At 47.9% G+C, this 11510-nt stretch overlaps 1 protein-coding gene across 1 annotated transcript in view; it reads right to left on the minus strand.

Annotated features, from left to right (window-relative positions):
- LOC132597041 (uncharacterized) overlaps window positions 1-10916 on the minus strand; it is an 86254-nt gene extending 75338 nt beyond the window's left edge. The window contains exon 1 of the mRNA XM_060295539.2: window positions 9981-10916. Coding sequence (XP_060151522.2) covers window positions 9981-10916 — 936 coding nt within the window. The remainder of the gene's footprint in view (window positions 1-9980) is intronic.
- Between the last annotated feature and the right edge of the window lie 594 nt (window positions 10917-11510).

Below are 11510 nucleotides of genomic sequence, written 5' to 3' on the forward strand. Positions count from 1 at the left end.
AGGTGACAGTAACCACACCTTTCCAGTTCCCCAGGCCCTACATCTCGAATTCACCCTTGACCCCCTCTTCCTTTCCATTCTTGCATTCAATCTACCACGAAATGCTGTCACAACCTTCCCAATGTGCCACTTCTGAGAATTACCAGCCACTAGCAGCCTGGTGCGGGCCACCAACATAGACCTCGAGGATCCTGTAGTCGCCTCCCGAGATTCTCCCTGATTCCATTCTCTCCCCACATCCTAAAGACCACAGACAGAGCTATGCTTTTCAAACAAGAGACAGTTCATGCCACACCTCGGCTAAAATCCTGCCCCTGGCTGCCTCCATTTAGAGTAAAAGACACAATGCATGTGATGGCCTCCCAGGACTTACACAATCCATCCCATCACATATCCGACCTCCAGCCCTCCTGCTGTCTCTTCCTCCCCACTGACTAAGTCAGCCAGGGTGGCCTCCTTGATATTCCTCCAAGCTGCCCGGCATATTTCTGCCTTAGAGTTTTGGGACTGGTTATTCTTGCTCCCAGGGAGTGGTCTCCCCATCATACATTCTGACAACTCCCTCACTTCAAGTCTTTGCTCAAATGTCAACTTATAAAATCCACCCTGACTACCCTATTTAAAATCAGAACCTACCTGTACACTCCTCCAGCACTTCCAACCCAAGCCTCTTCAGTGAGCTTCACATCCTTTTCCTTATCCCGTAGCGCCCATCAACCTGTGACAAAGCATAGAATTTATTTATAACATCCGTTTCCACATGAGAGTGTAAGGAGGGAGAAAGCATGCAAGAAGGAGCACGCAGGCAAAGGCTCTTGTCTAATTTATTCATTGATACGTCCAAGCATAGAGAACAGGAAGATGCTTAATAAATAGTCCTGAAAAAGATACAGATAAGGAAACTAGTAGTAAAGCTCAGAAAGTTTAAGTAACTTCCTCAAAGTTCTAGAGCTAGAAGAGGGTCACAGTAGAATTCACACTTGGGGATGTCTAACTTCAAATCTCTTAGCCTCTCTGCTATCTTTTTTTTTTTTTTCTTCTTCTTTCCGGTACGCGGGCCTCTCACTGTTGCAGCCTCTCCCGTTGCGGAGCACAGGCTCTGGACGCGCAGGCTCAGCAGCCATGGCTCACAGGCCCAGCCGCTCCGCGGCATGTGGGATCTTCCTGGATCGGGTCACGAACTCTCAACCACTGCGCCACCAGGGAAGCCCCTCTCTGCTATCTTAAGTCCATGCAATTCAGGATTTGTTTTAATCAGTGCCATGGAAATTCTCACTCCACTGAACAGGATCACTAAAGTGTTCTCTGTCTAGATTTATATATATATTTTCCATTTAAACAAAGGAAACAGAAGAGGGGAATTCATCATGGGTTATTGCGGTAGTTTTACAGCAATTTTAGCAATAATGACATTTAAGTAATAGTGATATTTAATGATAGCATAATAATAATAAAATAATAGCTCTTAAATGTATTGAAGACCAATCACATGCTAAACTCGGTGCTAAAATATTTCCATGTATATTTTGTGAAAAATCCTTATGAATATTCTATCAGATGAGCTTTATGTGTAACTCCAACAGGCATACTTCTCTTATTCCGCTTTCAAAGATAAGGAAATTGATGAGAAGTGTGGTAACCGTTTGATCAAGATGAGACTGGTAATAAGTTGTGAGTATGAATTTAAATTCAGGTCTAACTCCAGAATTTGATTCTCAATCCATACATGAAAATTCTGATAATTCCTTTGATAAGAGTATGTTTTCTCCTGGAAAACATCCCCCATTATGTCTGCCTGTGCTCATACCTTCAGGACACAGTCAAGTTTGAAACATGATAAAAATGTTTAAATAGTGTGCTTTAATAAATGGAAATATCTTCATCTAAACAATAACACAAAAAGGCAGGCTGAGCCCTTTGAAGTGGCTTCGTTGCTATCTTCCATCCAGAACAAGAGAAGGAATCAACAGCTGCAGAGTGAAGAAAGCATGAAACCCAGAGATGGAGGATTCTGTAAATGACCAATGACAAGACTATTAAGCCACACTTTCATAGCAAGAGGCAAAATATTCCATTAAACTGAAAATTCTTCTACCCCTCACTCCAAGGCCCACACAAACATTAATGTTGCATTTATTAGGATGTATTTCCTGTGCTCTATCAACTTGACTTTCAGCAACTGTATTAATACAGTCCTTTCGCTTTGCACGTATGTCTGAATGATGGATTCCATTACTGGAGTTTTGTAGAAAGAGTGGAGTGAATGAAGTAAAGTTTGGGAAGAGCCATCATAATCCATAATGATGGACACTGAATCAGGACAAGAAGAAACCTCTCTTCTCACTTATTTGAATGAAAATTCTACTATATATTTATTGCCTCTGTACAGGGCCATCTGTTGAATAATGGAAAACAAGCATCTTTCATTTGGAGGTAGGATTTGTGTGCTCAAGTTTCGATGGGCCTGCAGAATTAATCTTGTTTCAGAAATGAAATAAAATGTAATTTCTTACTGTAAGTAGATGTGGTTAAGCAACTGGCAACGTTGATGTCTTTAAATCACTGCAGTTTCAGGGTAGGTAAATCTATAATTATTTCAAGCACCTCTTTATTGGTGCAACAATTGAGCAGTGTACATAGTGGTCAACAACCTGGGCATTGTCAGACGACTCTAAGTTTGAATCTAGACTTTGCCACTCACCAGCTATGTGACTTTCAGCTATGAGAATCACTTTCTTCAGCTTTACAGTGTGGATTATTATATGCCCTTTGCAGAACTACTGTAAGAACTAAATGTATATGGGCACAGTGGCTCATAGTAAGGGCTCAAATTAGTACTGTGGTCACTACTAGTAGTATTGAAAAGAAATTAGAACTTCTATTCTCCTAAAGTGGGATATGTGTCCCTTTATCATTGTAATTTCATATCATTTTACTTTTGACCTTATAATTTAATAGCTTGATCCAAGAAACATTTAGCAGTAAATATAACTGAAAGGAGATTAACTGTCAAACATGAAATACTGTAGTATCAAGTGTGCTGGCACAATACTCTTCTCAGATAATTAACCTGTAAAAATGTTATTGTCTTCTTTTTAATTGAGCACATTGAACATATATATTTACTGTGCCAATTGGCGAAAGGTCCATTAATTAATCAGTCTAACTATATGTTGCATAAACGTCTTCTAAACATAATCGTATATGTATTTTATTTGTTGGGAAAATGTGTTTGAGATTGTTCTTTTCTGCCTATTTAAAGTAAAAGAGGGTGAGAAGTAGAGTTAGGCTTAATGTACTTTGTACTCCATTATGCCATGAAAATGCTTCTGTGCCCTGGAGACAACAACAAAAGATTTGCTTTAATGACAAGAATCAAGTATGTTCTAAAGCTTCCAGGTAGGAGGCGTATAGGTTGCAGTTTATATCAGAAGTCTTTGCTCTCTCTCTCAACTGCGTCTAGATGGGAAAGATGTGGTCACAAATGCTTCAAGGTGATACAGTAAATGTTGGAAAGAGGGGGGTAGGAGGCAGAGTTTTGAATATCTCAAACCTGAGCTAGAAGGATTTTATTTAAAGAAAATAGCAGATATGATTTTTCACTTAAGGAATGCCAGTCAGCAAACCTGACATTAATGTAGGAAATTAGCTCTTTTAGCTAGGATGCTTTCAAATGCACATGGCTGAAAACAAATTCAAAATAGTCAAAGGAGATTTAAAAACAAAAACCAAACAACAACAACCACCTCAACAAACAAGTACTAGAAATTCAGGGATGCAGCCATATTCAGATACAGTTGGATCTGGACGTTCCAGAGTATCAGCAGGGTTCCAGCTCTCTCTCCATCGCTCAGCCCTGCTTACCTCTGCAAGACTTTATTTTACAGAAAGTCTCTCCTTGTGCTGGATGGTCACTGGGAGTCCCAGAGTCATATCTCCCCAGCTTAGAAATTCCAGAGAGAAAAGACAATTCTTCCATTTTGCTCTGAGACAGAAGTCCTGGGGAGGAGTCTGATAGACTTAGCCGAGGTCAGATGCCTACCCATGAGCCAATCACCTGCTTTACTGGAGTTCAGTCCCTGGGCAACTCATCCCCGGGGCCCGTGAGGAGGCAGGATGGCATTATCTGGCAGTTCTCCAAGAAAAGCCTGCTGTTTTTGTAAGATGAAAGGGGAGAGGACATGGATAATGAAACCTGTATCTGCTTCTGTAAAATCCACAGAATCTTACTCCCTGCCCTGTGTCGATGACCATGCAGTAAGCTGACCCAGGAGGTCATTTTTCCCACAACAGTCTTTATATATATGACTAAGGAACACACTGGTAAAAGAATATGGGAGAAAGTCTGAGTATGACAAGTCAGCTAGACTGATATTAACTAAAAAAGCTGTGTGAAAAGATCCTTAAAAAGTTGCCCCCAACTCACTCAAAGTCCAAAGTTGGAGCTGGAAATACAATGTCATGGAGTTTGGATAAGAACAGGTTTTCTCCAAGCTGAACTATGACACAGAGATTAGAGACTTCTAGAAACTATACTTTTTCAAAGAAAAAACATCACATGAGAAAAATGAGGCCTAGAAAAATTAAATGACTTAAGCTAATTAATGGCAGGACTGATACTAGAGTATACTTTGTGTAATTGGCTATGGTCTTTTTTTTCTTTTTTCTTTTTTTTTGTTAATCACTTCAGAACGAGACAAACTTAAAGAAAGGAAACACAACCAAAACTCAGTGGTTGGAAAAGAGATAGATGTGAACGCCCACTTGTTTCTTACGTATAAAGTTACCCCTCGCAGTGTTTTGGAGGAGAAAACGCTGGCTCTTCCCAACGTTGATTACATACACAAAGATTCCAAAGACAAGACAAGTGCTTTGCAAACAAAGTAACTAGAACCAGCTCAGGCTTCCCCGCGCCGGGTCCTACATTCCACGGTCAGAACCACCAATTATATCCCCCCGGGGAACAAGGTGATTCAGAAAAGCTGGCGCCTTCAGAGAAGGGAGGAAACTTGCTCAGCTTCTTGCTGAGGTCTGAAACGATCCCAATAGAGTCCTTAAACCCCTCAGGTTTCCCCAATCAAGCACCCTCGCCTCCAACCTGGGCCACCCCAGATCTGACTATCAGACGACAGAAGTCTGCGGACGCACGGAGAGCTGACCACCCCACGAGAGGGACGTACGCGCGGCCGCGCCCACTCACCCGCCGCTCCCCGAGAGACGGGAGACCATCCCGGAGTCCAAATTCTGGGCGTGGCAGACTCGCCCCTCTCCGGGCCCGGCTCCAGCTCACCTCGGCGCCGCCCGCCTGGGCGCCGCCATCTTAACCACGAAGGGGGCCTCGCGCCGGAGGCCCCTGAGCGGGCGCCCGGAGCGCCGGGGAGCCCCAGGTCGGCGCCCTACGTCCCCCGCGCGCTCGCGCCCCGTCCACGAGCGACGAGAGTCCCGCACGCAGCGCCTGACCCAGGCTTCCGCGGAACCGGCGCCCCGCGCAGCCCGCACCGCGGATCAGGCGGCGCCGAGGGCGGCCCGGGCGGAAGAGCGGGCGCGGGGCACGCGCTCGGTAACCTGGCAACGCGGAGCAACCCGGCGTCCCCGGCGAACCCCAGCCCTCCGCCGCGAGGAAGCACGGAACCCCGCACCCGCCGTCCAGCCCGCGCCGCTCTCGGTCGCTCCGCTCGCCGCTGCCCGCTGGCTATGGTCTTTTAAATCCATGATACAACGTCTATATGTAACAAATCTGTTAAACCCTAAATGTTTATGATATTCAAGTAATCCATTATCTGAATTATTCTTGAAGATAAAACATCCAAAGACTTCTTAATTGTATGGGTATACATACATAAAATACACGTGGAGGTAACTTCAAATATAGTATGTGCCTGTCTCTATTCCTTCCCTCTCCGCTCTTTTAAAAAATGCCCCTTTAAAAATTGCCCACTCACCATCTGTTAGGTAAATTTGCTGAAACACAGTAAATGTGGAGACAGAAATTGTTATAGAGACTATTCCAAATGGCACTGACACCTGTATTTATGAAATTTTTAAAAGGGTAAGTTAGAGTTGTTTTTTTTAAAAAAAAATCCCACTATAGTAACACCACATCATCCTAGGTGCCCAGTTCTATCCAATTACATAAGATGGAGAGAGAGAGAGAGAGAGAAAGAAAGAAACAGAGAGAAACAGAGAGAGAGGAGAAAGAGAAAGAAGAAAGGAAGAAAACCAAGTACTTATGTATAAAGTGTTGCTGCCAAAGTTTGAGATTATACTCAAGCATCAATGAACAGAAGCAAAACACTTACAAATTTACAAATGTATTTCATTTATGGTATGAGGGACACAGGTTTAGATTTGCAACACGCTCCCACGAGGGTCAAATTGACCACTTTTTTCTATCTAGTTGCTCTTGAGAGAACAAAACAATTGAAACAGATGCCATTCAATTCCAAGTCTATAGCTTAGACCATGTCACTGCACATGAAATATTGTTCATTCAGTCAGCACATAGCAAGAGTAATTTATACTCTCAGAGTGTTTGCTCTCAAGTCAATAGCAGAGAAGCCTTGAATAAAAACGTTCCCATTACTTTCCATTGTAATAGATCTTACTTAGAGCCCATGAAACAGTGGTCAGGGGAGATTTAGTCTTTGGACACCATATTATATCATCTCTCCACTTTAAACCATCCCCCACTCGGCGATTATTTTTTAAATATGTTACTCGTAGTCAATATTAATTTACATTTAATCTTTCTTAGCATTAGGAGAGTATTATTTTGTACAGGCTCAGAAACAAATCTCCCGAAATTCCTCCCTGATGCTCCCTTCAGGCTGAAAATGGCTGCAGTGACTTAATTCTAGTTGGCAGAGCCCTGGCCACACACTAATTTCATTAGCCTCAAACTCCTGGATTTGAAAGATCCACTGAATATGATTCCTGTCCTCTGACATGTCACCTACTAACCAATTCAGTGTGCATACAGAGGAGAGAAAGGACTTGCTCAGCTCTGGCCCACCGGCAGGCAGATGAGAATTCCCAGTCAGAGACACTGTTTACATCTGAGTGGTCATTCTTGCCCGGGTCCTCATTTTCAGGAAGGAAGTTCAATCCAGGCTTTGCTGGCAGCTGCAGCATTTGTTACATCCATTACTAGCTCCTTGTTCCTTCCTGCCCCCCAGTGCTTAGCATCCCCCATTTCAGTCACTAAGTCTTCCTTCCCCCAGCCTAGAAGCTTACCTCACCATAAATGTTTATCTCAAATGATAGGTTTGGCACATTCCCCACAGCAACCCACAGGGACTGGGGAAAAGAAAACACAAATCTCTGGAGAGCTAAGAATTCAACCATTTAGAGGAGTTTCTTTTATACAGGACAGTCTTCATTGAGCTGAACCCTGCAATCCCAGAGAAGATTCACCTACCCGTTCTTTTCCTCTTTCCCTAAAGTGACTGTGTCTTTGAACAAGGGGTCTGTGTTCCACTATTCTCTCTATTCATTTTGCAGGTTTACAGAGGCTGGGAAACTGGGGACTGGACTTACATGCCAGGAGCTTCTAAGTTCACATGCAAAAATAAGGCTACTGGAAGAGATTGTTGGAGTCTATCTCTGTATATTTGAACATGGGCAGTGGTTAACCAGGATGCTCACACCAAGCTTATATCCAGCTTGCAGCACAAGCTACAAGTTGGTGCATCCCTCCTACTACCAGCCTCTTCTCAATAAATGCAGGTGAAAACTGCGGGCTCTTTTCCCTCAGCTGTTCAATCCAACATGAATAGCTGCAATTTGCAAATTAGAGGAAAATGACAGTGTTTTCTCTAAATGGTTTTGGTCCCAACGCACACTGCTAATGCTGGCATTCAGTTCCTTTCCTTCCCAGCCCAGGGAACAGGGGAACTAAGCATAAGGCAAGCGTTCTCTTTTCTTGCAAGTGCCTCAGATCTACACACCAGAGAAGGAATCAGCTCCCCCTGGAATCTTTTTCAGCAAACACAATCCTTCAGCCTAGTTTGCAAGCTCTCTCTTGACTTTAAGATTTCACTCTTTTTTCGACAGGCAGGCCCATCTGCAAGCTCCCAAGCTCCAAGTGAAGGCACCAAAATAATTTTAAAAATGTCAAACAGCAAATGTGCCTTCAACCCCCAGAGCTCCAGTAAAAATACTGTGAATTGCCCCTGTGATTCTCAGGTGACCTCTGGCCTCATCCTCCCTGCAGCGCTGCCTCCTCAGGTTCTCTAGTTTAAGCTCAGAGGTAAAGGAAGTGCTTCTGGGTTTTGCTTCCAACAACCCAGGCTCTTCCTGAAAGCATTACCTCAAAGTGAAGGCTGCCCAGAAGCACTTTTGGCCTTGCAAACATCTAGAGGTGGCATACTCAACAGGTGCTAGGGACGCTCAGAGGCTCAGAGGGGCCATACCAGGCTGCAGCTTTAGACAGGCACCCCTCCTTCTGGCACAAACACAAACTTCATAGCCCTGGGTGCTGATGTAGTGACAGCTTGAATCTCACAAGGAGTCCCCTCCAGAAAGCCAACATGCTTCAGGAAAGGCACTTGAGAGGGAGCCGACTGTTTAGCTACGGGGAGCATAAGGGTCAGCCAGAACATCTGGAGAAGGGACTAACTGAGCTTGGGTCCTACCAGGCAGGGAGAGAGCTGTGCATTAGGAAAGGATCACTTCAAGACAGAGATGAACAAAAAACTTGGAGATAGGGGTAGAGAAGGAAAAGAGAGGCAGAAATTGAAAGGGAGAACATAAAAACAGAGAGACAAAAAAAAAAAAAAAAACAGCAGGGAGAGAGAGAGACACACAGGAAGAAAGACAGAGAAACAGGAGAACCCATAGTCACGCAGACCCTGAAACTCAATTTCTTCATCCAGAAGCCATCCATCTATACCCAGGGCGGCACAGGAGCCGTGGGGCCGAGGCTGCGGGAGCAGGCGGTGAGAGAGCACTGCAGCACCGCCCACCGCTCAGCGGGCCCGATCCGCCGTCCTCGCATCTTCCGCTGTTGCCCGCCTGCACCCGGAGCTAGAGGACCGCCCGGCCTTGCTCAGCGCACCCTACTGCCTCCCTCCAGGCGCCTTCTTGTCTGGCTCTGAGAATCGTCCTCAAAACCCAGGACTGGGGTTGGGGGCTGCGTTAGGGAGGTCGTGGGAAAGGATGGGCACAGGGTGGGTGCAGAAAAAGCGACTGTGTTTCGCAGTTAGCATGAGCTCACCTCCGGGCTCTGAGCTGGCAGGCGTAGAAAGCTGATCGCCCGGCTCCTGCCAGTGGCCGGATCGCAAAGGCAGTTTAGACGGTGCAAACAACTGCCCAGAGCAAATCACCTGGGGGCACGTCTGCGGGTGGCTTCTCCCCGCTTGAGGACAGTCCCCACGCCTTCCGCCCCATGCCCTCGCAGAGATAGGTTACAGGCCAGGAAATCCAACCCGAGCGAAATGGGCAATTCACGTCCAAATGTAGGTGAAGACCTAGCCTTCGGTTTAAGAACTGCCTCCCTAAGCTCTTCTCGAAATTTTCCAAGGGAGCTGCAGCTTGTCGGGCGGCTTGGGGCAGGGAAGCTGGGGAGTTGAGAAATGCCTAGTTTCTAGGCGTCTTCTCATCTTTCATATTCCTTGCGCCTAAGTGGCTCTCACAGGAGCCCGGCACTTTTACAAGCCTGTTTTGGAACCAAATTGCACTCGAATGCAAACCCGTTTAAATCATCGCCTTGTTTTTCGGAGACTGTTTCTTGTCAATGGGGCCATAAATCCAGAATGTCAAGCCGGATGGAGTGGAGCGCGGACAGGGGAGAGATGGAAGGGAAATGAATCAAGCAGGGAAAGTACCTCCTCGGGTGAGGTGGGAGGGATTCGGCAGGATCTCCAGGGTGGAAATGAGCGAAGGCTGACCAGACCCCGCACCCCTGGAGTCCAAGCCAGCCTTCAGGATAAAGAGCGCGGGGAGCTACGGCGCGCTCTGCCCCGGAGGGAGCGCCCCCCTACCTGGAAAAGCCTCAGGATGTTGGCTACCATGATGGAGACCGAACTCCCCGAAGCCCCAATCACTCCAACTACCTTCTCGGGCTTGACGAAAACCGGAGGCTCGCCGTTGGTGCAGCGCACTTCGGAGGTGTCCTTCTGGATGAGCGCCTGGACGAAAGTGAGCGACTGTTCGAGCGCATAAGTGTCCCTGGAACAAGTGTCCAGGATCCGCTCTCCCAGCGTCACGTTGGGCAGCAGGTTGGGATCGCTGTTGATCTGGTCCAGGGCGTAGAGCATCTCTTCCAGCCCGTGGATCCCGTTCTTCCTCTTGATGTCGCCGCAGGGCACTCCGCTGGGACCCTTCGCGTACACCGGGAACAGCCCCCCGAGGGTGACGTCCCCCTCGATCCGAATGGAGTGCGGGGCGTACATCTCCTGGCCGCGCGCCGCCGCCGCCAGCGCGCACAGAAGCACCTCCAGCACGCAGCAGGGAAACTTCACCAAAGTCAGGGCGCGGAGCAGCTTCCCCAGCTGGACCATGCTGCTCCCGCGGCTGCGGTGGTGGCGGCGGCACTCGAGGGGACGGTGGCGGGCTCGCCGGAGTCCTGGCCCCTTGGGGTGAGCTCCTCCGGGGAAGCCCAGGGTCTCCTGCGGGCGAGGAGGGTAGGGGCGCCCGGGGAAGGGCAGCCGGCGAGGGTGGGGGGTCCCGCGGCGCCTGCCAGCTTGGGGCGCCGTGCGCTCTTGGGTTCCCCGACCAGCGCACCGCGCTCGAGCTCGCGCTCGGTGGCTTGCAGCTCGAGCTCTCCAACAGCCCAGCACTGGGGAGAGAGCGAGGATGGCTATCGCTTTAAATGCGCGTTCGGCTCCCTCTCCTCCTCCGCCCACTCCCTCCCACCCTCGCTCGCTCTCAGGCTCTCCCCACCCTTCCCAGCGCCCACCCTCCCCAAGGTTTTGCATCATCACGCAGGGAGGGGCTGCGTGCTGAGGTAAGGAGGGGGGAATGGGTGGGCGGCTGTGGCGGGGGAGTACCTCCAATTGGGAGTTTCGAGGTCCCCAGGGAATCTGGGGATTGCAGGTCGCAGGCGAAGGCTGAGCTCCTGCTTCGATCTCACTGTAGAAGCCGCTCGCTCGCCCGCCTGCACCCACACGCACATTCTAGGCACAGGGTGGCATCAGCCCCGGACAGGGCGGTTCTAGCTGGGACTGACTGCTTCCAACCCTGAGGTCCGGAGCCGGGACTGTCAGCGCCGGGAGAATGCGAGGTAGTCGAAGGTGATGCCGCCAAGCCTGAAGGGTAGTAGGGAGACCCCAGTCCGTACTGCTAATTCGTCTGTGCCAGTTTTTCCTAAGAAAAACACACATACACACAGGAGGCTGATTTATGACCTAAAGAACCTTTACGCAGAGACTTCTCTGGGGCCAGGCACTGGGCTAGCCTGTAGGGAAAGACGCCAACAAGAAATGCTGGGAATGGAAATGCATCTTTGGTCTTCAGGGGTTACTGTGGCTGGAGCCGGATGAAGTAACCCTGGTCTCCAGTAAATCTGTGAC

Source organism: Globicephala melas, chromosome 3 (assembly GCF_963455315.2).
Source record: "Globicephala melas chromosome 3, mGloMel1.2, whole genome shotgun sequence".
NCBI lineage: Eukaryota > Metazoa > Chordata > Mammalia > Artiodactyla > Delphinidae > Globicephala > Globicephala melas.